Here is a 25,237-nt window from a genome sequence, read left to right on the forward strand (position 1 = left end):
TTAACCACGAAAATATTTGTATTTTGTTATTTATTCAATTTTACAGATTTACTCGCCATCTATAAAAAAAATGTAACATTGTTATAAGAACTCTATTTTATCTCAACATATGATAACAATTATTTCAGATTTCTAACTTTTTGACACTTCATGAAAACACTCAGTATTATTTTTCTTGTAATGTAGTCTCTCTTACTATTTTACTATTTCGTAGGTTGGAAACATTACTATAGCAACCTCGATCTAGGGACATTAAATCTAGTTTTGTGCAAATCGTCACGGATCCCTGCTATCAGGGTCACTTTTGTTGCTAGAAAAAATAATCCTAATAAAAGTTTCCTTTAATTTTTCATCAAATGTCCGTCAACTTCGGGCTGTTTTGTTTTTGACGACAATTTACATACAACTGATTATTATTATCGTATTGATTTCACATTGATGTCAATTATAAATTGCAGTCATAATTTGTGGGATACCCTCACCAACCTTATAACTAAAATTACTTGTCTAGTTTTTCGGTAAAGTTCCCGACCCCACCTGTTTTAGATTGTTTTGACCGGTGATAATGTTATCAGAATAATTATCTTATGTATTCTATAAGATTACATACTGTGTAAACTAAAATGTCTTTTTTTATGGATGTATTGAAATGGTTACTGTTATGGGACATTCTATCGAATGAAAATTTTCTGAAAGCGTGACTTCCGCAGTCTTTGTGAAATTTTGTGGAACTATCGACAACCTTTTTTTTAACTCTGTCTTTAATATTTCTGGAATAGATGCGATATTTCCCTGGTTCAAAAAGATTATTTGAAATGATTTACAATGTTAAATGTCTATAAGGTATGATTTAATGTTATTTTATTTGAAATTATTCCGAATGATTTGAGTTCATTTTAAATCAGATTTTTTAATCAGGGTTAGAAAAGTAAAGTAACTGCTTTATTCTAAAAAAAATTTCAACTGTTCGATGAAAATATTAATTTTTTATAATTAAAAATAACGGTAATTATAAATAATAATATTTTTTCATAATTAACAGGCCCCAAAATGCAATCGAAGTGATTAAGTGATTTTTCTGGCCTTGTTTAAATTTTTGTTGTAATGCATTTTCTTCTTTGAATTCTTTATCAATTTTTTTGTGGAAGCTGAAAAATTTTCGAAAAAATATGTACTTACTTAATAATTGAAGTTTCTTTTCAAGTACCAACGACTATGTACTCTTTTTTTTTATATACTTTTTGTAGGATTCACATACTGGTTTATTTTTTTTTAAACGGGTTTTTATTTATTGAAAGGTGATCGTTCCTATGATAAAAAGGATGAGATCCACGCAGATCGTATTACAGTCGGACCTCGTTATAAAACTACTTGCTGTCATTTTTATAAACCAGGTATCTCGATGGTTTAAGAGAGAAACTAATAGTCTTATAATGAGGTCCTACTGTAGTTCCATTTTGGAGAGTCAAATACATCTATGTAGATCTGAATAAAGCTGCTTAGATCTACACAGATCTACGTTGGACTACTGAGGTCTACGCAAAGACACTTTTTTTATACGTCCTCGCGGAATTGCCATAACGGTATTTCTCGGTATTTTCCTAGTATTTTTTGGGTATAAGTATTATTACGATATACCCACGGTATATATGCGGTATATTTGTGAAATTTTATTACCGTATTAATATCGTAAATATATTGTGTTGATACCAAATTTATATAGGGACTATACCTTATTTATACTGTGGTTATACCGTATTTACGCTCTCTCTATACCGTATTTGTACGATTATACTCCATTTATATGGTTTTTATGCTATACTTAAACGTCGGTTATACCGTATTTATATGGTTGCTATATCTCATTCAAGCAATGGTTATACGGTATTCATACAATTTTCATTCCGTATTTCACGGCGTTTATGCCGTATAAATATGGTGGTTATGCCGTATTCATACGCTCATTATGCCGTCTCACTCTTACAAGCTGAAAAATACTTTTCATATCTTTCAGTTTTATTAACAAGCAATCTTCAGATTCTATAACAGATACAATATGTATTACTACTACTTGCATTCTTAAATGACTCATCTCTTCACTATGTTCTGCTTTCAATTGTTCAAAAAAAATACAGTTGATTTTCACTTTCAAAAAAAATTTTTTTTCAAAAAAATTTCTCTCATATTAAAAAATAAAAACTCTTGAAATTAGTGAAAAATTTTCAATTCAAGCAACAATATGTTGACTGGAGGAAAAATAATTTTGATTCAAGATTAAAATTTCAAAATAATGATTTACTTGGTGCAAGAAAATTTTAGTTTGCCGAATCGTTAAGACATAATTTCTTGAATCAGGAATTTTTTCTCGATTCGAGTTAACTGTTTTTTATATGTAGTGATAATTCGCAAGAACCTTAAATAATTTCGAAATACGTTTGGGACCAATTTTAATAACTATAATTAGTTTATAATCAAAAATTATAAAAAGTTTTAATTTTTGGCTTTTTGGCAAAAAATTAATTTTTTTAATTTAAAAATTTCTGGCTTCTCTGCCGAGAAATGAATTAACCGAGCCGTTTTAATTGTTTGTCAATTATTTTAATTTCTGGCTTTTGTTGTGGAGAAATTAATTCACCGAGTACGTGATTATTGCACGTCTCAATTCATTAATTTAGACCCGATAAATTCTGGCTTTCTTGCCGAGAAATTATTCTATTGTTTGACCGAAAATGGCGACTGCCCCACAATTAGATTAACTAAATTTATAAATTTATTTTAATAACTAATAAATTCTGGCTTTTTAGCCGAGATCTAATGCCTTCCGATTTCCTGGTCGTTGTTCTGGTCTCCACCTTCCTTTCTTTCAATTTCAACGTATAAATAATCTAATTTGTGAAATTACAGAACAAATTAATTATATATTCTAGTTGTATCGGCTTTCTGCCGAATACAAGATTGAATTAATCGTAAGAAATTTAGCTTCTGAAAGGTTCTACATAACCTCTCCCAAGCTTAGATAATTACCTTAGATTTTCACGTACGGAGTCAAGTGTTCACTCGAACGGCTAGTCCGGTTCTCTCCTCACTAGTCACACACTTGCCCTTATTACTAATTTCATCGCGCCCTTTCGGCAATTATCGGAAAGTCAACCACTCCTACTTATTTTCTAATTGGGTCTTGGGGACGAGCCCCTTAAATTGGCGCGCTCGGCAACAAGTCAATAAAATAGTAACGCATATGGGGTATCTCAGGGTAATTAATCAACTGCGGGAAATCAGGTTGATTTAATTTTGAATATTTGAATTTTACCCCGTTACAGATTTTTAAGTTTATGTGTAAAAATCATTATATCAGTTTTTACTACATTTATTTTAATTTTCCATTTATTATAATAGTTTAGTAGTATGTTAATATGATTTTGTAGTTCACGAATGATTATATCTTTGCTAAATGAAGTTTTAAGGAAACAATACAGGGCCTAATATAGAGCCTTGCGGCACACCGGCGGGAATATATCTAAGTGTACTTAGCTTATAACCAACTGTGACCTAAAATGTTCTGTCTTTTAAATAGTTCAAGATAAATTTAGTCATATATATCGGTATATTATAGTGTGAGAGTTTATATTTTAGTGCCTTATGTCACACAGTGTCAAAGGCCTTCTCGATGTCTAGAAATAATAAACTCAAGCTTCTGCTTCTATTGAAATTAACTTTAATGAAGTCTGTTATACGAGCTAGTTGCTGGACTGTGTGCTATATTTATATCGAAATCCAAATTGTTCTGCTAATAGGATATTATTTTTATCTAGAAAGCCTCTGACCTGCGTGTTTACAATGCTCTCAAGTAGTTTTCCCAGTGTAGATAGGAGGCTTATTGACCGATAATTTTTGGGAAATAATTTATCCTTTCCAGGCTTGTGGGATAGCAGTATTTGTGCCTCCTTCCATGACTGGGGAAAATACGACAGTATGAGACACGCATTGAATACGTATATAAGTTGTACAATTGTTTCCTTTGGTACATTTCTTAATATTATATTTTATATCTGATAACTGCCGGTCGTTTTTATAGACTTAGTTTTTTTGATTGCTTTTTTTAATTCACAAGATGTAACGATTGGTACCGTATCTATATCGGCGATTTTGACTTGATTGCATAAGTTATTTATTTCTTTGTCGGTAATATTGGCATTTAGGTTTTACGTTAACTTATGGGTATCTTTAAAAACATCAATGATCACATCTGCTTTTGATTGATTTTCGTATACTAGACCAGCTCTGGAATGCAGGGTATACCCACATGTGGTCTCTTATATTTAAAGATTTTAATTTTTTTGCTGTTGATTCATTTTGATGATTTTTAATAGATGTACGAACTTCATTGATTAGATTTTTATATATACTTTTATCTATAACTGATCGTGATCGCTGATATTTTCTTCGATAGTAATTTCGGATTTTCATTTTTTGTATTGTATGCTCCGGTAGTGCATCTGCTTGTGTATTTATGCTCTTATATGGAATTCCCTCATGCATGGTGCCTTGTATTTGTTTTGTTAGTGTATTTACTGCCATATCTACGTCGTCTTTTGAATGCAAGTTATTATTTATAATTACCTTATTACTTAACTTAGATTTAAATAAATCTCAATTTGGTTTGTGATACGTAGGCATGCTTTTAATCCGTTGCGTGTAATCCCATTTTTTTATGAATAATTGTACTGGGTTGTGATCTGAATCAAGTTCATTTACAATATTCAGTTTACTACAGTTTATGTTTTTGATCAATGCAATGTCGATAGTTGAGGCAAGAGTGTTTGAGCTTGGGATTCGTGTAGGGCCATCTGGATATTGTATATCAATAGGATTTTTTTGTAAATATTTAAACAATATTTTGCCGCTAGTATTCGTACTTTTACAGTGCCACATAGCATGCTTGGAATTTAAATCTCCTGCTAACAGAACTTTATTATTTAGTTTAAATATGTTGCTTAGGTCATTTGTATTTAGAATTGTCTTCCCGGGAAAAAATGATCAGAAATGAACAGGCATGAGTCTTCAGGTCTGATTAGATATGAAAAATGACTGGGTCTGACCAGACCTGGCCAGGCATGTTCAGGTCTGATCATCAGGTATGTTCATGTCTGTTCATGCCCATCTGGATAAAAAAATTATAGGAAAAAAATGGTCCTATAAAATCATATATAGTTATGTATAGCTATATACAATTATATATAATTATTTCTATAAAAAATAAAAAAAAAAATTCGGGCTTGTCCAGGATTTCAACCATGGACCTTGCGCTCGAAAGCTTAATCCACTACCCGTTAACCTAAGAGATTGACTTAATAAGTAAGTTTCATATAAACTTCAAGTAATAAAAATCTTATACGTAATAGATTCTTGGTCAACAAAATTTTATATATTATACATGATCGATTTTTAGTCGACAGAATTTTATATCTAATTTATCAATTATTGATTTATAGTTATATGAAATTATAGATAAGTTATATATAAAATTATAACAACGTTAGCTATATATAATTGTAACTAAGTTAGTTATATATAATTATAACTAAGATTTTAAATTTAATCTTATATATTAGGCTGAATCAGACATGAACAGGCATGAACAGATATGACCAGGTCTGAGCGTATTTAATGCTTCAGACATGAGCAGATATGAACAGGTCTGAGCGTATTTAACGCTTCAGATATGAACAGACATGGACAGGTATGATCAGACCTGAGCGTATTTAACGCTTCAGACATGAACAGACATGGGCAGGTATGATCAGGCACGATCAGGTCTGATTTCAGGCCTGATCATACATGAATAGGCATGATCAGGTCTGATCGTTTTTTCCCGGGTTAGGAAGATTATAAGCAGCAATTACTAGAATATTGCCGGGTATTAAAATAGCATGTGCTTCGAGCGATGTTGTGGGAATTGTTACCTCATTATGCGAAAGTGTTTTCTTAATGAATATAGAAACCTCGCTAGATGCAGTGTTATTTGCCCGATCTTTGCGATAGCATACATAGTTTTTAATTTGGCAATGATTTATAGACTTTAATCAAGTTTCATTAACTAATAATATATCGACATTACATTGATTTACGAAATGTGATACTTCATGCACTTTGTCTTTTAAAGTATTTGCTTTCCAGAAGACGATGTTGATATTTTTTACTCTATTTAATTTATCCATTATTATTTAAGCATTCACTAAGAACAACTAACCTGGAGGCATTATCAGTACAACTTGAGAACTGATTTTCTGTTATGCCCGACCTTCTTAATTTGTTCTTAGTACATCGGGCAGAGCTTGTGGTTGGCTGATGGGGCTCCATGGCAGTTTACACATACCGGCGGCATGTCATCTAATTTAACACAGTTATCAGTTAAATGTGGTAGGGTACACTTTACACATTTCGCCCCCGAGTGGAACTATCGCCGCTATTTTTATGACTTAAAACACTAATGGCGTCCCCAAAAAAGCTTGGAGATAAGTGAACACTAGGTGACAAATGATAGTGAATGTATATATTGGCTTGTCTCAAATCCTTAGTGATTATAAGTGGAGGTAACCCGTATGGGTTGGGGAGAACTTGCGTCCCACCACTTATCTTACGTAAGCAGTTGACCAGAACTGAAGTCTGGTACCATGGGGGACCCATTCCAAGCCCCACTTCGATCAGAGTTTCTTTATTTCCTGAGATGAGAGGAGTGTTTGGGTCCATGTGAGGTCGGACTCGTGGTGGCTGTGCGTGAGGCACCCACATGCACTGCATGCCTAATGGGTAAGTTAATGTGAGCATATGTTCATATTTCGCTTTTATAATATATGGTGGAGTCATAATATACAAATAGGGTTACGTAGCGCGAATATGCCCAAAAGGATGAGGTATCGGCCTCCCGTCAAACGGAGGTGGACCTAACGGTCCCGTTACATTAATTTTTTTTTTTACACATTTCGGTGGATTTGAGCACTCTGACATCCCATGTCCAAATAGTTGACAAAAGTAGCATTGGGTGACTTTACGGGAATTTCTGTATTTTTTCTATGATATTTTAAAGCTCATAAGAATTCTAATTTTGAGGATGTTATTTACGTCTTCTTGAGTTACGAGCGTGATCATATACAATGGAATATTGATACTAACATCTTGATTTTGAGTATTTTCTGAAATTTTCTTTTTCATTTGTCTGATCTTCTTAGGTATGCTCCTATTATCTATTAATTCTTGCTCGATGTCTTTAATGTCAACGTGTGGTAATCCTCTAAGAACTAAATAAATTCACTGTATGTGCACATTCTTTTTTAATTTTATTTGTGAATAGGTTAATATTTGTAATACCAGTATTCACCATTATCGGAGGCACTTTGCACATTTTAGCCTTTGGAATAACACTTATAATACTATCACCTGACTCAGATGTAATTGATATATTATGTTGATGAGTTATATCGCTTCTTCTTCTTTTGCGCGTTGCTTGCCAGCTACCTGCGGTAGATTTGTCCAGAGGATCTGTGTCTAGGTCCATTTGCTTTTGTTTACTGATTAGGGTAGCGTCAGCTTTCTTCTAATATATTAAAATCAGGATCGTATTAAGGCCGTCTGGGCTATCCGAATCTTCGTCTCGTGCCAGAATTGCTTTCAAATTTGGAATATAACAGTTCTGAAATAAGTTTCTTACCAGGGGCAATACAACTAGTGGACGCAATCTCGTGACGAGCACTGAACTACTTTCACTGTTGCTGTCTATAGCACCGGTTACTTCCCTCTCCTACATATACATATACATATATATATATATTAGGGTGCTTCGTTTCCGGCGAAAGTATTTTTTTCGATGCTCATCAAGCAACATATTGTTTTTTATGGTAAAATAAAAATTCCTGCCAAGTTTGAGCTCTTAATTCCAATCCTAAGTACTTTCCATTTGATTTCCAAGACTCCCCCCCCAAAAAAAAAAATATATATATATATATTATTATTATTGAAATCTAATCTTTAGATGCTATAGGATATGACTTCACAATTTCTTAGTTGAAATCGAAATCATATAATATAAAAGACATCATGGAAGATTGCCAAATCGAAACTAGACAGGCAATTTCCCATGATAGGTGAACCTTTACTCCACCGTGCATCTTACGGTTTTAAATAAAATATATATTATTATTATTGAAATCTAATCTTTAGATGCTATAGGATATGACTTCACAATTTCTTAGTTAAAATACACGTAAATTAAATTACTCGTTTTTTAACTTTGTAATACTCAGCTGCGTTTTATGATGCCGACGCGGTTTTGATCGCAAATTGTAGGGCATTTGGTGTTCTTTAAAAGTGCCCATAGTAACTAAGCTGTAATTTCAGCTGTTTCACTTGTGTCCATTGCGGAACTCATTTTTCCTATGAAATTGACCTTTATTGGCTTGCAGAACGTAAACCAATGAAAGTACACTGAAAATGTTAATAGCAATTTTGTAGAAAATTTTATTCCCTTCAAAAAAAGCCCTTTGAGTCAAGTCACTAAAGTCCATAGTTTCCGAGTTATAGTGAATTTAATAATTTAAAAAATAAAATATCAATTTTCAATGTTTTTTTTAATATTATATTTTTTAAATTATTAAAATCCCTATAATTCGGAAACTATAGAATTTAGTGACTTGACTCAAAGGACTTTTTTTGAAGGGAATAAAATTTTCTACAAAATTGCTATTAACATTTTCAGTGTACCTTCATTGGTTAACGTTCTGCAAGCCAATAAAGGTCAATTTCATAGGGACAATGACTTCTGCAGCGGACACAAGTGAAACAGCTGGAATTACAGCTAAGTTACTATGGGCACTTTTAAAGAACACCAAGTGCTCTACAATTTGCGACCAAAACCGCGTCGATATCATAAAATGCAGCTGAGTATTACAATGTTTAAAAAAAAGTAATTTAATTTACGTGTATTTTAAATGGGAAATCTTGGAAATAATATGGAAAGTATTTAGGATTGGAATTAAGAGCTCAAACTTGGCAGGAATTTTTGTTTTAGCATAAAAAACAATATTTTGCTTGATTAGCAACGAAAAAAATACTTTCGCCGGAAACGAAGCACCCTAATATATATATATATATATATGTATATATATATATTTGCTCCCAAGTTATTTCTCTTTTAGTTTAAGCAACTTTTTTTTTCTTGGTTGGAGCACACAAAAATTTTTGGATTTAAACAAGAGTACTTATTCCGAGAAACTTTATTTTTTTTCAAACAAAAAAAATGCAATATTGCTTCGAAAAACTAGCACATCTTCCTTAAAAAAAATATCTCTCTGATTTAGAAAAAAAAAAATCTTGAAACAAGTAAAAAATTTTTTTCTTTAACCATAAAAATATGTTGACTTGAGGAAATAAAATCGGTCTGTCGGTTGACCCTGCGGGCCAGCCCCAAAACTTCCCGCTGTTTTCGACCTCAAAGAGCTCGAAAACATTAGTGTAGATATATTTTCGAGCTCTTCGAGCTCGAAAATGCTATCACATGCAATTGTTTTTTTTATGATCTTTTCAAGCTCTAACAAGTTACCTGTTATGCTGAAGTTTGAAAATTTAAGAATCGAAAATCATCAATGAAGCGGTTTTTAAAATTTAGTTCCTGATTTTGTTCAGTAAAATAAGTGTATTGAGGCAGAAATCAATGTCGGGGATCAAAATCAAGATTTAAATAAATTTTGACTCATGTCAGAAACAATAAAATATGAAATATCCGATAAAAATATTAAAAACTACGTTTTATCGATTTTTTTGTTGATAATATGATTTAAACTAAAAACCAAGTTCGATGACATTATATGATCGAAAGAAACCATAAAAAAGATGAGTTGGTATGATATCAGGCACATTTTAGTACGTTATATTATGATTTATCCGAAAAAAATAACATAAAATGTTATTTTTTTAACTTTACAACGCCGATATCTTTTGAACTAATCAATCGATTTTGATAGTTGACATGGCAATCGGCGCGTTTTATTGAATTCTAGAGCTGATTGAAATTTGAAATCGATCGCGTCAGTCGTTTCGAAAATATTAAAAAAAAACCGTTTTTCACCATTTCTTTCTCCCGCGATAACTCTCGAACGAATCATCCGATTTTGATATTTGAGGTGGCAATCGACGCGTTTTATTGAGTACTAGAGCTGATTAGATTTTCAAGTCGATCGTATAAGTCGTTTTTGAGAAATCAATAAAAAAACTAAAAAAAAAATTTTTTTTAACTTCCCGCTAAGAAAATCGACGGTTTTCAAAAATTTCGGGAAGTTATTGTTTTCACCCCGATTTTCGAAAATCGAGTTTTCATCAGATGTCGACGTTTTGAGGTCCTAGGAAGCTATTCTGACTATTTTCAGAATGATGTCCGAGTGTGTGTATGTATGTGTGTGTGTGTGTGTGTATGTATGTAAACTCTTTGTAACTTTTGAACTAATAAATCGATTTGGATGGTTGAGGTGGCAATGGAAAGAGCTTGTTGGCCTTCAACTTTCCTGAAAATTTCAGATTATTTGATCGAATAGACTCGAAAATATTGGCGAATTACGAAAAAAAAAAAATTTTTTTTTTTCAGTTTTTTATTGATTTCTCAAAAACGACTTATACGATCGACTTCAAAATCTAATCAGCTCTAGTACTCAATAAAACGCGTCGATTGCCACCTTAATCATCAAAATCAGATAATTCGTTCGAGAGTTATCGCGGGAGAAAGAAATGTTGAAAAACGGTTTTTTCTGAATATTTTCGAAACGACTGACGCGATCGATTTCGAATTTTAATCAGCTCTAGAACTCAATAAAACGCGCCGATTGCCACGTCAACTATCGAAATCGATTTATTAGTTCAAAAGATATCGGCGTTGAAAAGTTAAAAAAATAACATTTTATGTTATTTTATTCCGGATAAATCAGAATATAACGTACTAAAATGTGCCTGATATCATACCAACTCATCTTTTTTATGGTTTCTTTCGATCATATAATGTCATCGAACTTGGTTTTTGGTTTAAATCATATTATCAACAAAAAAATCGATAAAACGTAGTTTTTAATATCTTTATCGGATATTTCATATTTTATTGTTTCTTACATGAGTCAAAATTTATTTAAATCTTGATTTTGATCCCCGACATTGATTTCTGCCTCAATACACTTATTTTACTGAACAAAATCAGGAACTAAATTTTAAAAACCGCTTCATTGATGATTTTCGATTCTTAAATTTTCAAACTCCAGCATAACAGGTAACTTGTTAGAGCTTGAAAAGATCATAAAAAAACAATTGCATGTGATAGCATTTTCGAGCTCGAAGAGCTCGAAATTACATCGACACTAATATTTTCGAGCTCTTTGAGGTCGAAAACAGCGGGAAGTTTTGGGGCTGGCCCGCAGGGTCAACCGACAGACCGATTTTTTTTTTCGTAATTCGCCAAGATTTTCGAGTCTATTTGATCAAATAATCTGAAATTTTCAGGAAAGTTGTTGGCCAACAAGCTCTTTCGATTGCCACCTCAACCATCCAAATCGATTTATTAGTTCAAAAGTTACAAAGAGTTTACATACATACACACACACACACACATACATACACACACTCGGACATCATTCTGAAAATAGTCAGAATAGCTTCCTAGGACCTCAAAACGTCGACATCTGATGAAAACTCGATTTTCGAAAATCGGGGTGAAAACAATAACTTCCCGAAATTTTTGAAAATCGTCGATTTTCTTAGCGGGAAGTTAAAAATCGTTTTTTTTTTTCGTTTTTCGTAAATATTTCGGAAACTATCGAATCAATCAGGTCCAAAATCTAATCAGCTCTAGAACTCGATAAAAGCATTCGATTGCTGCCAAGAACGTCCCAATCAGATAATCCGTTCGAGAGATATCGTCAACGGAATAATAAATGTAAAATCTATATCTGCTTTTTTCAATGAATAACATCATAATTACTGAACAAAATTACTCAAAACTAATATGTTCTTCTTTATGTAAGTCATTGGAAGTGACTGCCGCAAAAATCGTCATGTTCGCTGGTATCACGATATACTTACACGATATAGTTACAACGTATCATGGAAACGCTTATTTTTAAGCAAATTATTGAACATAATTGTGAATAAATATATAAAAAACGCTTTACATTCATTATTTAGGATTCTAAATTTTTTAATTTTAACATAAAACGTAACCCTTTCGAGCTCGAAAATCTCATAAAATAGGGAAACAAAGGTATTTTCGAGCTCGAAAATATATTTATACTGATGTTTTCGAACTCTTAGAGCTCGAAAACAGCGGGAAGTTTTGGGGCTGGTCCGCAGGGCTAACTGATGCCCAGATTTTTTCTCCAACAATATCTCTCGAACGAAATGACCGATTGAGGTGATAATCGCCGCTTTTTATTGAGTTCTAGAGCTGATCAGATTTTGGAATTAATTAATCTGGTCGTTTTTGAGGAATTAAAAAAAAAAAATAAAAAATAAATTTTTTGTAATTCTTTTGACAACGGTTTCTCTTGAATGAATAAACCGATTTTGATGGTTGAGGTGGAATTTGACGCGGTTTTTAAGGTTCTAGAACTGATTAGATTTTAGGATCAATCCATCGAGCACATTAGAAATTATCCAAATAAAACATTTTTAAAAAAATTTTATTTTTGGAATATCTCTGAACCCACCCTCCTAATCAAGATCAATTTTTTACAGCTTGTAGATATTTTCAAGTCGCGTCGAATGCTACCTTAGAAAGCAAAATCGGTTCATCCGTTTAAAAGTTACAGGTATTTACATACATACGTGCATACGTACGTACGTTCGCACGTTTATGCATACATACATACATTCGAACATCATCTTGAATTTAGTCAGAATAGCTTTCTAGAACCTTTAAACGTCAAGATCTGTTAGAAATTCGATTTTCGAAAATCGGATCAAAACCACAAGGTTAATCATGGAAATTGAAGCTTGTTAAATTTATGTTAAAAGGAATTTTCGAATCGAAATAAAAAATATACCTTTCCATTCCGGGTATGGCTAGATGGCACTCTTTTTCACAACAATAGTTTTTTAGTCAAATTTTTATCATTTTCGTAATGAGTTGTTACGTAGCGATTCAAACGTGAATCGCTGCCCGCGCTTTCCCATCTCGCCGTGAATTTAACAAAACCTCCTAGCTAACTTAAAGCGCATTTAATTATTATAATATTTAATTATTTATATTACTTTGATTAATTATTTAATTATGATTTATTTATGAATTATTGATATTATTGTTTATTATATTTATGTTTTGATAATTATTTTGAATTTTATGTATTGATTCAATATTTTCATTTCAGTCAATAGCACACGCGTGTATAAAGTATACATAAAAATATCGACTGAAGGAAGAGTAAGTCGATATAGTGGGGATAAAAAATTAATATTTTTCTCCAGCCACGTTGTGCACTGAAATAATTATTATTTTATTGTTGAAAGGGTTAATGCTTATTATGTTTATATTTATTGCTACAAAATATTATTTAATTTATTATTATATTACTCAGGTCGTGTGACAAATTTAAATATTTTATTTTAATTCATAATTTCGGGTCCGAGGTCATTAGAGGGGATAACACGTGAGCGATACCTATCCCTCGGAAAACCGACGTGAAATATAGTTAAAGAGGACCGGGCTATTGTAACGGTATAGTCCGAGAGCTGATGAGCAATTTTGAGCAGGTTCTTGAGGTTCTTAACAAAATTTTGTGTCTCTAAAAGACCCCTGTAAAAGATAGTCGAGGTCTGGCTGGGGGGTAGCGGCCCCTCGGCAACCCTTGAATTTTTGAAAAAGGGAAATTTTCTTATTAAAAAAATGTTTTTGAGGTACTTTGATTTTTATATATATGTAACTTAGAAATATAAGGAATTGATATATGACAAAGTCAGATCAATTAGTCGGCACTTAATGTTTGCCAGACTAGTGAAAAGTGGTTTGAAAATCAAATTCAAATAATGTTTTTGAGGCACTCTGTAATTTTAGGAGAATAATATAGATCATTAAAGATAATCCCAGAAAGACAGATCATTTTGATGGAACTTTCATCTGCTAGATCGCCGTGAAAGTATCGCGTAAGTGCGTGCGGACAGCACTATGTGACGCTGAAGGTGCGAGGGAGAGCGTATATCGGCTGCACCTCTCGCTCACGGCCACTACGACGTGATTGGCTCTCGCGAGACCACGTGACCTACAAAGCGGTAAATTTAAAATTTCGGAGTATATAAGTAATTCTGATGAAAATAATAACAGTAAAAATAGTAATAATAAAAATTAAAATAATATAATAATAATCACAATAAGAAAAAAAATGATAAAATAAAATAATAATAATAATAATAATAAATTATTTAGTATTATTAAATAGTATTTAAAATATTATTTCTCTGGGTAAAATTTATTTTATAATATAATGGTATGCAACGGTTGCCAAATATATATTTTGTGTACCCGTGTCTTTCTCTCCCCAGAGTAAATAATATAAAATAAAGAAAAGATTAATATTTTTATTTGTTTACAATTTATATTGAGTAAAAATTTGTAATTTGAATTCCCTAGTGGATAATTTAATTTAATTTAATTGATTATTATTATTATTATTTGGCTAATCTGAGCATATGTTACACTTTATGAAAATATTATAGATATTTATAAAATATTATTATTTAATGAAAATTGTGATAAAGAATTAACATACAATAAAAGATATTTGGTATTGTATAGTAATTCAGTGGAATTATATTTATAAATATATTTGAATTAAATAATTTAGTAAAAGGAATCCAGTGATAGCCAACATTTGTTTATTTATTTCCTGGATATATTTTAGTAATATTATTCCCTATTATTTTTATTCATTATATTTATTTGGTTGTTTTTCTGCTTGGCGCATACATTCTCGCACAAAATTTCTTCCCGTGATCTCTTCCCTGATTTGTTATAATTTTTGTCCGTTTTGTGAAAGCGGGCTGGCACCCTCGTGCACTAACCCAGGCTGAGGAACTGGTCCAGGCACACCTTTATTTTATTTATTATTTTGAGTTACATTTATTATTATTTCTAATTTTTATTACACGGGGGTGACCACATACGGATTCCGGGTTTTATTCGCGTCTCCGTCTCATAAATAAGAACGGTTTACGTTATTATAGAGTTATGAAAAAAAGATTCCAATTAAGTCTAATAACTAGAACAAGATAAGTTTTTCATCGAAATTGATTAGTTTAAGAACAAAGGATAATTATTCGAATAATTCGAACTATTCGAATACTTCAAACTATTAGGTGTACAAAAAAGTTCTACCCGTTTTTTGTCAAAAAAAAATGTATTTAAAAATTTTAAATAAAATACAAATTTTAATCAAAATAACCACCATCAGCATCTACTACCCTTTGCCAACGCTCAGGCAACTGATGGATCCCACGGCGATAAAAGGCTTGATCTTTTGTCGAAATGAAATCATCTATTGTTTTTTGCATTTCGTTTTCATTTTGTAAGTGTTTGTCAGCCAAGTAATTTTGCAATGAACGGAATAGGTGAAAATCACACGGTGCAAGGTCTGGTGAATACGCCGGGTGCGGTAAAACTTCCCACTGTAAATCATTTATAGTGTGGTAGACGATTGAACTTCTATGAGGCCTGGCGTTATCATGCTGCAGTATCACTGGTCGAGGTTTTTGTCCCGCAAATCGTCTTTTACTGTTGATTTCATCTGCTAATTTTTTTAATTGACAACTGTAGCGTTCTCCAGTAACGGTTTCTCCTGGTTTGAGTAACTCATAATATAGCACGCTCCACTCATCCCACCAAATACAAAGCAATATTTTTTTCCCAAAAACATTACGTTTTGGTGTTGATGTCGTTGGTTGTCCTGGGTCTACCCAATGTTTTCGACGTTTAGGATTCTCATAGTAAACCCACTTTTCATCCCCTGTTACAAGTTTCCACAAAAAACTTTTTTTTTATGTCGTGAAAGCAACGACAGGCAGGTGTCAACTCGTCTCTCTCGTTGTTCTGGAGTTAATTCATGAGGTACCCATTTTCCTTCTTTTTGAATCTTACCTAAAGCATGTAATCTTTCAGAAATAGCTTGTTGAGTAACGTTTAACTTTTTCGCAAGTTCTTGTTGTGTTTGTGCAGAATCTTGATTCAGTAATTCTTCCAATTTCTTGTCACTGATTGTTGAAGGTCTTCCAGAGCGTGGTTTATCATTTAAATTAATATCTCCGTTTGTGAATTTCCGAAACCATCTTCGACAAGTACTGTCATCAATAACACTGTCACCATAAGTTGCACAGATTATTCTTTGAGCTTCAGCAGCACTTTTTCCTTGATGAAATTCATATAAAAGACAATGGCGGATATGCTCATTACTTACTTCCATTTTTAACTTAATAAAAAAATATATATATCGAAGATTAATATATTAAAAGTTTGATGAATTTAAAGAGTACAAACAGCTGTGCATGTACATATACGTATTCATAGCTAACCTATAAATAGCTGTTAGATAACTCCATCTTTGAAAAACGGGTAGAACTTTTTTGTACACCTAATATTTGAATACTTCAAACTATTTGATTCGAAACTCGAATCAAATAATTCGATTCAACTCGAATATTCGCACACCCCTACTACGTAGATATACATCGATCTCTGTGGACCTACATAGATCTTGGTAGATTTTTATAGATACAATGGATGTAAACAGATTTTCGTGAATATTTTCGTTCAAATTTTTTTTACTAATTTAAAAACGAAATTCTCTTTTTCAAAATTTTTATTAAATGAATATTAAGTGAATATCTTCTAAGTTCAAAGCTTTCAAAATAAAAAAAAATTTGATTCTCATCAAACGCTTAGAGTTCGGACAAAACTATTGTGATGTTTGAATTCTTCATATGAAAACGCATAAAAAAATTCTTATTCCCACAGCTGAATTGCACGCAAACATGAAAAAGAATCCAAAAAAAAGTACAGCGTCTACGCTCTTTTTTTATTGGTATTCGTATAAGAATTGTAACTATTGCGTAAATAATATGTTTTGTAAGAAAAATTTCCAGCTTTCAGAGGAAATTGAAAATTTAAAAAAAATAATTAAAGTAGAAAAATTACTTTTTTCTACTTTAATTTTTTAGGGTCTTCAATTATTTTTTGAAGAATATAAATATTTTCATCGAAAAGCTAGGAATTTTATTTGCAAAGTAAACTGCGTTGATTTTATTTTTAATAATATTGTATCTACTCAAAAAAGGAAAAAAAATCGGTCTGTCGGTTGACCCTGCGGGCCAGCCCCAAAACTTCCCGCCTATTTCGAGCTCCTTGAGCTCAGAAAATAGTTGTAGATACATTTTCTCTTCGAGCTCGAAAACACTTTTGTATGCCTTTGTTTTCGAAAGAAAACGTTTTTTACGATTTTTTTTTGAAAGATATCTCTCGAACAAATAAACCGATTAAGACGTTCAAGGCGACAATCGACATGTTTTATTGAGTTCTATAACTGATCAGATTTTTGAATTGATTCATCAAGTCGTTTTTGAAATACTTTCAAAATACTAAAAAAAAAAATTAGGAATTAATCGGGTCAGTCATTTCGAAAATATTTGGAAAAAACCATTATCCACCATTTCTTGCTCCCGCGATATCTCTCGAACAAATTAACCGATTGAGATGTCTAAGGCAGCAATCAGCGCGTTTCATTGAATTCTAGAGCTGATTAAAATTTGACATCGATCGCGTCGGTCGTTTCTGAGAAATCAATAAAAAACTAAAAAATAAATTTTTTTTTTTTCGTAATTCGCAAATATTTTCGAGTCTATTCAATCAAATGATCTGAAATTTTCAGGAAAATTGACGGCCAACAAGCTCTTTCGATTGCCACCTCAACCATCCAAATCGATTTATTAGCTAAAAAGTTACAAAGAGTTTACATACATACACACACACACACACACACACACATACATACACACACTCGGACATCATTCTGAAAATAGTCAGAATAGCTTCCTAGGACCTCAAAACGTCGACATCTGATGAAAACTCGATTTTCGAAAATCGGGGTGAAAACAATAACTTCCCGAAATTTTTGAAAATCGTCGGTTTTCTTAGCGGGAAGTTAAAAAACTAATAAAGAAAGTGGAAAAAATACAAAAAATCTAGACATCCGTTAGCTCTACGGGTCAGCCCCAAAACTTCCCGAAATTTTTGAGCTGAAAGAGCTCGAAAACATATGAATACATTTTCGAGCTTGAAAATACTCCTGACTGCATTCGTTTATTTTTGAGCTCTTTAACTCCAAAAAGTTAGGGATCGGTTTGAACTACGAAAATTAAAGAAATTTCAAATATTTAAAGAACATAAAATTTTCAATTTCTTTGTACGATTATTAAGAAAAAGCATAGATTTGAGCAAAATTGAATATTAGTAATCACGATAAAGAAGAAAAGGAGTTTTGAATTCGACCATAATCTTGAAATATGAAGTATCTGAGCAAAGTTTAGAGACCAGTAATTTTTTGAATGTTTTGTTGATGATAGATTCTAAATTAATGAACTGATTGCAATAAATTATGGAGTGATTAAAAGAGACCGCGAAAGTGAGGATCTAGTATGTTTTTTAAACATTGAGTATGTTATGTCCGACTATTATTTATTTAATTATTTTGGTTGCGTGGATTAGGCGTTCGGACTAACCAATGCAATTTTCGGCTCAAATGTTTAGTTCAAGCCTTAATTTGTTTGTTTTGGGATACGTTTCGATGTGGACTTTATTTTATTTCTAATTCGTTAAAAATAGAGTTATCTTTGTAGGTAGATGAATGTAAAAATGCGCTAATCAATACGTACGATTTTAACTTAATAGCGTCCTTATTTCTTCTTAAATTTTTGAGGCTAATTGGAAAAGTTATTGAAATTGAAAAGAAAAGAAGTCAATTATAATTGCCTTACCTTTTGTTCTGAAGTATATATTTATATTTTTCCTTGCGATAGTTCCCGCGTTGTAGACCCTTGAATTGGCTGCTAGATCTCGATGCAAGCAATCTCCGGATGAGGGTGGGGTGATGACTTATTACTTAACTTATTTTACGAATAATACACAAAATTTATTGTCACTTATGTTTTTTTTTTTTTTTTTATTTTAAACTCCAATTCTAGTTTGGTAATAAAAACTCCTTTAATTTTTTTTGAAGAAAATAGAGCTAATACTCTTTAAAGGAATATCTTTATTACCTTAATCATTAAATAATTACTCTCAAAATTTTTAGATTTGAATCTTTGGATATAATAATGCTCACAAATTTGAATTAACACTTAGCACTCACAACCAATAACACTTTTATCCCTTTTTAAATTTATTTCTTTTGATACGGAAACTTATTTTATATAGAATTTAATAATTCCTTTATTTTCCTTTGCAGGAAATAGAAGCAGTGCTCTTTAAAGGAGGTGGTTTTTAACGTTGAACATTTATTTAATATTTCTTTCTATTATACTTATTTTCGCGATGCGTGATTTTTTTTTTTTATGATTTATTTTATGGATTTATAAAAGCGATTTTTATCGGTTTTATTAAATATGGAAATTAAGGATACCGCTGTACCTAGTTTGCGACTCTTGACTGAAAACTTCGAATTCAGCTGATAACCGAAATGCAAGTCTGTGCTCGGTAGAGTGTACTTGTTCTTCAAAATTTTCTTGAACGCCATGGGGGTCCGAGTTTAGGGGAAAGGGAAATTTTAGGTGAGTTGCATCTTGTGAGATGTCCCGTTGACGGAACTTAATTTAGTCAATGCTAATTGTGCGCATTAGAGCGATCTTAGCTGACAATAAGTGGGGACCGAAGAATACGAGAATGAAAGACAGAAAGAAAGAAATCTGGTAGAATAGTTTTGTCACACTTCATTGAACCCATCCTTGTTTCTCTCAAGAGAAAATGGAATCTCTATTCCTATGGAGTGTTCAACATGAGTGACTGTAAGAGAAGTTTGCGAAGTCGGACATAACAAGTACATTATATTATGACGCATCTAGGGAAAATTTTTATTTTTGCAAATTTCCGTCAATAGACGTATTTTTTCAAGTTCTATCGTTGATTCATTTTTGAAATTGATCTTAAGATCGTTTTAGAGATATTCGAAGAAAACCCTTTTTTATCATTACTTTCTCCTTCAACAATATCTCTGGAACAAATTAACCGATTGAGACTGTTCTTGTGGCAAACGGCGTATTTCATTGAGTTCAAGAGCTGATTAGATTTTGAAATCGATAGATCCCGTCATTTTTGAAAAAAATAAAAAAAATTTTTTTTGTTTGTATTTTGTAATTATTTCAAAGTCTATTCGATTGAATGATCAGTAGTTTACAGGAAAGCTGATGGCTAACAAGCTTTCGATTGTCGCAAGAACCATTCAAATCGGTTAATTAGTTAAAAAAATATAGAGAGTTTACATTTATACATACACACATACACATACCGTGTGTTCACACGCACCGATATCACTCTGAAGATGCTCAGAATAGCATCTTAGGACCTCCAAACGTCAACATCTGATCTGATGAAAACTCGATTTTCGCAAATCGGTGTGAAAACAATAACTCCCCGAATTTTTTTGGAAATCAACCCCGAACTTCTCGCTGTATCCGAGCTTCATAAACTAGAAAAAATTTTTGTGAATAAATTTTAACGTTTTTCCCGTTAAGTTTTTTTTAACGTTTATTGACGATATTTTCTAAACTGACGAATCAATTAAGCAGAAAATAAAAGAGACCGTGAAGATGAGAATCTGGTATAAATTTGAAACATTTAGCATATTATATTATGAGGTATTTAGGAAAAATCAGGTAAATTGTTACTTTTGAAATATTTTGACATTGATATGTCTCGAACGAATGAACCAATTTTGATGGTTCTTGTGGTAATCGACGAGTTTTATTGGGTTCTGAAGGGAAAAACCAATGTATTGTACGTTTTAATTTTCAATTTTTTTGGAGGGTGGGTTGAATCTGATACAAATCCGTTGAAGATTTAATCAGATTCAATGGAATTTAATCGGAATTTTTAATCAGGGATGCCTTTTTTCACAACAAAATGTACCTCTATGCTAATTTTCATTAAAATACTTTCAGCTATATGAGTGTGATTGAACGACAAACCCAAAAATGTACTAACTTTCATATTTCTAACATTCTAAGGATATATATAGAATTGTGTACTATATTATTACAGGATTTCTTATCGTTAGTACAGGAATCAATCTGAGAAGTATTCGAGTTATCATGTCACCTAAAAACGAAAATCATATGTAAAAATGTGCTCTATTCACCATGAAGGATTTTATCATGAGAGATATTTTCCAAATCTTAAACTTATGCATCGTAAAAATCATACTTTTAACAAATGATAAATAATCTTTTTGCATACAATGATAAATATGACAAAACATAAAAATTCAATGATTTCTGAAAATACAATTTAAAAAATTGGTAAGTTATTTTTATCTTAATAATGCTTATTGTTATATGCATTTTTGTAATAGATTATCTTTCTTAAAGGTTTGCTTATATAATAATGAAACTAATGAGTTAGTCAATAGAAATATGGGAATGTAGATAATCTAAAATGAGAGAAGATTTACACAGATTAACAACCATGATGAATAAATCTCAAAGACTAATTATAGGATTTTTAATATTGTTATTAGTTGATATTATTTGGATATCTAGCTTTAGGCTCACTCAGGTAAGACTGCATTTATTTAATCGTGATTAAATTTGTTGCCGAAAGAAAGATGTATACACTATCTAGAAAAATTAAAAGATCAAACAAAATTTGAAAATAAGTTCAAGAACAATGAAAAAAAATCTGAAAACCACCTGATCCTGCGGGCCAGCGCCGAAACTTCCCATTGTTTTCGAGTTCGAAAACATTATTGTTAATACATTTTTGAGCTCTTCAAGCTCAAAAATAGTGATGTTGCACATTCCATTGAGAAAATTCAAGTAGTAAACAACAATGAAGTAAATCATTGTCTTTGTTAATTATATCAGCAATATTTTTGGAATTAATAAACCGATTTTGACGTTTAAAATGGTGTTTTGTCGCACGACTGTTTTGCCGTGAGAATATCGTCAAAAATTGCAATAATATAATGACAAGAAAAGTACAAAGTTTTGCAGTAAAACTTGAGTTGATTTTATTTAATGCATGGAGACCGAGCTGTCTCGTACAAAATTCGATGTATAACTCACTTAAAAATTCCTAACTTAAAAATCTAGGTACAAATTTCATAAGAGAAAAGAGTGGGAAAAAGGGTGTACATTTTAGCGGTAGTAACGAAAAGTTCGGAAGTGATTGGTAATGCGGAAGGAAGAGAAGGGATAAGGGGCATTACGGAGAATGGGCCTGAGCATGGGTGCAGGATAAGTAGGACGAAAGAGAAAGGGAATGACGTCACTAGACGTAGCAAATTTGGAAATGGCGAATGCCGGACTCAAGGGTCGCCAAGTATGGTAGGGTTTTAGAGAACAATAAGCAATAAAATTAAGAGGGTGAGTTTAAAAATATGAGTACAATATTTTCAAATAACTAACATACAATTTATAAAAAAAAGAGTCTACTAGAGGCTTAGGATGAAATGCTTTGTAACTCACAAACAAATATGTACAAAAAAAATGGGTATATAAAATAAACCTAAGGCTCGTGAAAGATTTTACTGCCTTGAACATCTGCTAGCAACGTGTTAGAAAAAACAAAAATTCTTAAGAATAAAATTAAACATTTAGAAATATAACTAAAATATTTAAGTGTAAAAGTCCCAAGAGATTATTTAACGATGGGCAATAAATTTAAGAATTTAAATCTAACACAAAAATCGTATGTTTAAATTAAAGTAAATTTACAAAGTACATTAAAAAATAAATGAAAACAAGAAAGCATAACTTTATTAATTAGCGCTTGAACATGCCGCCCCTCTTGAACTATCAAAGTTCAAAAAGAGGAAAAAGTTGCACGATCGCTCACTCCAAGGGTAGTGGACACATTTTCTTGGTGCACCGCTTATATTCGCCGCTGCGGGTCTTCACAGTAGCCACCCGCACGATGCCATCTGGTCCAGGGTGTGTTGCGATGATGCGGCCTACAGCCCAAGCAAGTGGTGGAAGATCGTCCTCGTAGAGCAGAACAAGATTGCCTACTTGTAGATTGGGATCCGGGGATCGATGATGGAGGCTGATGATGTTGTTCAGGTACTCACGATGCCAGCGGTTCCAAAAATGCTGCTTCAGCTTCTGAGCATGTTGCCACGCCGATAGGCGGTTGGCGGCAATGTCTATAAAGTCCTCTTCGGGACAGCTTGTCAGTGGACCACCAGTTAGGAAATGACCGGCGGTTAGAGGAAACAAGTCATTGGGGTCAGAGGACATAGGAGAAAGTGGACGGGAGTTTAATATCGCTTCTATTTCAATGACATAAGTTTCCAATTGATCGTATGTTAATAACGTATTCCCAACGGATCGAACCAAATGAGTTTTAAACGATTTCACGGCCGCCTCCCAAAGCCCGCCGAAATGCGGTGCCCTGGGAGGTATAAAGTGCCAAACGATCTTGTTTTCATCAAGAAATTCTCTCACTGAGTTTTTATAGTCTATTGAGTCAAAGAGGCTTTGAAGCTCACGATTAGCTCCCACAAAATTGGTTGCGTTGTCTGAATATATCTCGACTGATTTGCCTCTTCTGGAAAATAGACGACGGAGACTTGCTAAAAAAGCTTCAGTAGTGAGATCGCATACTAGCTCTAAGTGCACGGCCTTAGTGACCATGCATACATAGATTGCTACATAAACCTTTATCTTTTTTTGATTGCGAAACCGCTTCTCTTTTATGAAGAGAGGACCACAGTAGTCAACTCCAGTTTTAAGAAAGGCGCGAGAGGCCGTCACGAGAGCTCCAGGTAGTAGGCCGGAGCCGTGATCTGCTAACCTAGGCTTGGCCCGAAAACACGGCAAGCAGCGATGTAGAACCTTGCGCACGGTGCTTCGCCCATCGGCAAACCAATAAGTTTGTCGCAGAGAATATAGTGTGGCCTGAATACCAGCGTGCATGAGACGCTTATGCTCACCACGTATAATTATGCCCGTAATGTGATGAGAACTAGGCAGTAGGATAGGATGGCGAGTGCCTTCAGCCAATTCCGAGTGTTGAAGCCGTCCACCAACCCTCAGCAGACCAGCTTCATCAAGATACGGGTTTAACGGAATCAACCTGCTAGATTCAGGAAGGTTCTCTTTCTTCTGAAGGCATTTAATTTCCTTCAAAAAGGCTGAATATTGAGTAAGCCTCATTATGAGAGAATGAGTCTCTGCGTTTTCTAGAGGAGTTAGCGCGCCAGCACGTCGCTGGGCTGTATTTTTAATGTTATGAATAAAACGTAACACGTAAGCGATTACTCGCTGAAGTTTACCGAAAGAACTGTACCTTTCAAGGACATTTATGCCTTTGGAGTTCAGTGCAAGGCAAGCAATCAGTTCTTCAATATTTGGTTTGATCTCAGGGACATCGATTGTCTGCAAGACTCCTTGGGGCCAAAAATCTGAGTTGAACGTCAACCAAGCTGGACCCCGAGGCCAGAGGGTATTTTCAATGAACTCGGAAGGAAGCTGGCCTCGTGAAATGAAATCAGCAGGGTTATCTTGGGATGACAAATGACGCCAATGACAATGGGGAGTCATCCTCTGCACTTCAGCTACTCGGTTTGCTACAAAGGTTTTGAGACGATGAGGAGGAGTTTTCAGCCAATGTAAAGCGATGGTCGAGTCTGACCATAGATATACGTCATCAATGGAAAGTAAAAGTGACTCACGTACGGTCGTATATAAATTTGCCAAGAGCACTGCACCGCAGAGCTCTAAACGAGGCAGGCTTACTGTACTGGCGGGTGCAACGCGAGATTTTGAGCAAATTAATTGTACTTGCACGGCGCCTTCGCAAGTTGTGGAGCGTAAGTAAAAACATGCGCCGTAGGCTTTCTCGCTTGCATCGCAAAAGCCATGAATTTGGATACTTACGACATCAGGACATATAAAACATCGAGGAAAACGTAGTTTTTCAAGCAGAGATAATTGTTCCTGATAGGCGACCCACATCTCA

The 25,237-nt window shown here is 33.1% G+C and overlaps 1 protein-coding gene across 4 annotated transcripts in view; it reads left to right on the forward strand.

Moving 5' to 3' along the window:
* The first annotated feature begins 304 nt into the window (after nucleotides 1–304).
* LOC103572005 (solute carrier family 35 member F5) overlaps nucleotides 305–25,237 on the forward strand; it is a 66,223-nt gene continuing 41,290 nt past the window's right edge. The window contains exons 1-3 of one of the 4 annotated variants that reach the window (XM_053741720.1): nucleotides 305–843; nucleotides 21,320–21,576; nucleotides 21,646–21,832. In XM_053741720.1, the coding sequence (XP_053597695.1) occupies nucleotides 21,713–21,832 (120 nt within the window). In that variant the 5' untranslated portion in view covers nucleotides 305–843; nucleotides 21,320–21,576; nucleotides 21,646–21,712. Of the gene's footprint in view, nucleotides 844–21,319; nucleotides 21,577–21,645; nucleotides 21,833–25,237 lie in introns of those variants that run through there. The other 3 variants (XM_053741763.1, XM_053741748.1, XM_008550386.3) reach the window with 3 other exon arrangements.

Source organism: Microplitis demolitor, chromosome 1 (assembly GCF_026212275.2).
Source record: "Microplitis demolitor isolate Queensland-Clemson2020A chromosome 1, iyMicDemo2.1a, whole genome shotgun sequence".
Classification (NCBI taxonomy): Eukaryota; Metazoa; Arthropoda; class Insecta; order Hymenoptera; family Braconidae; genus Microplitis; species Microplitis demolitor.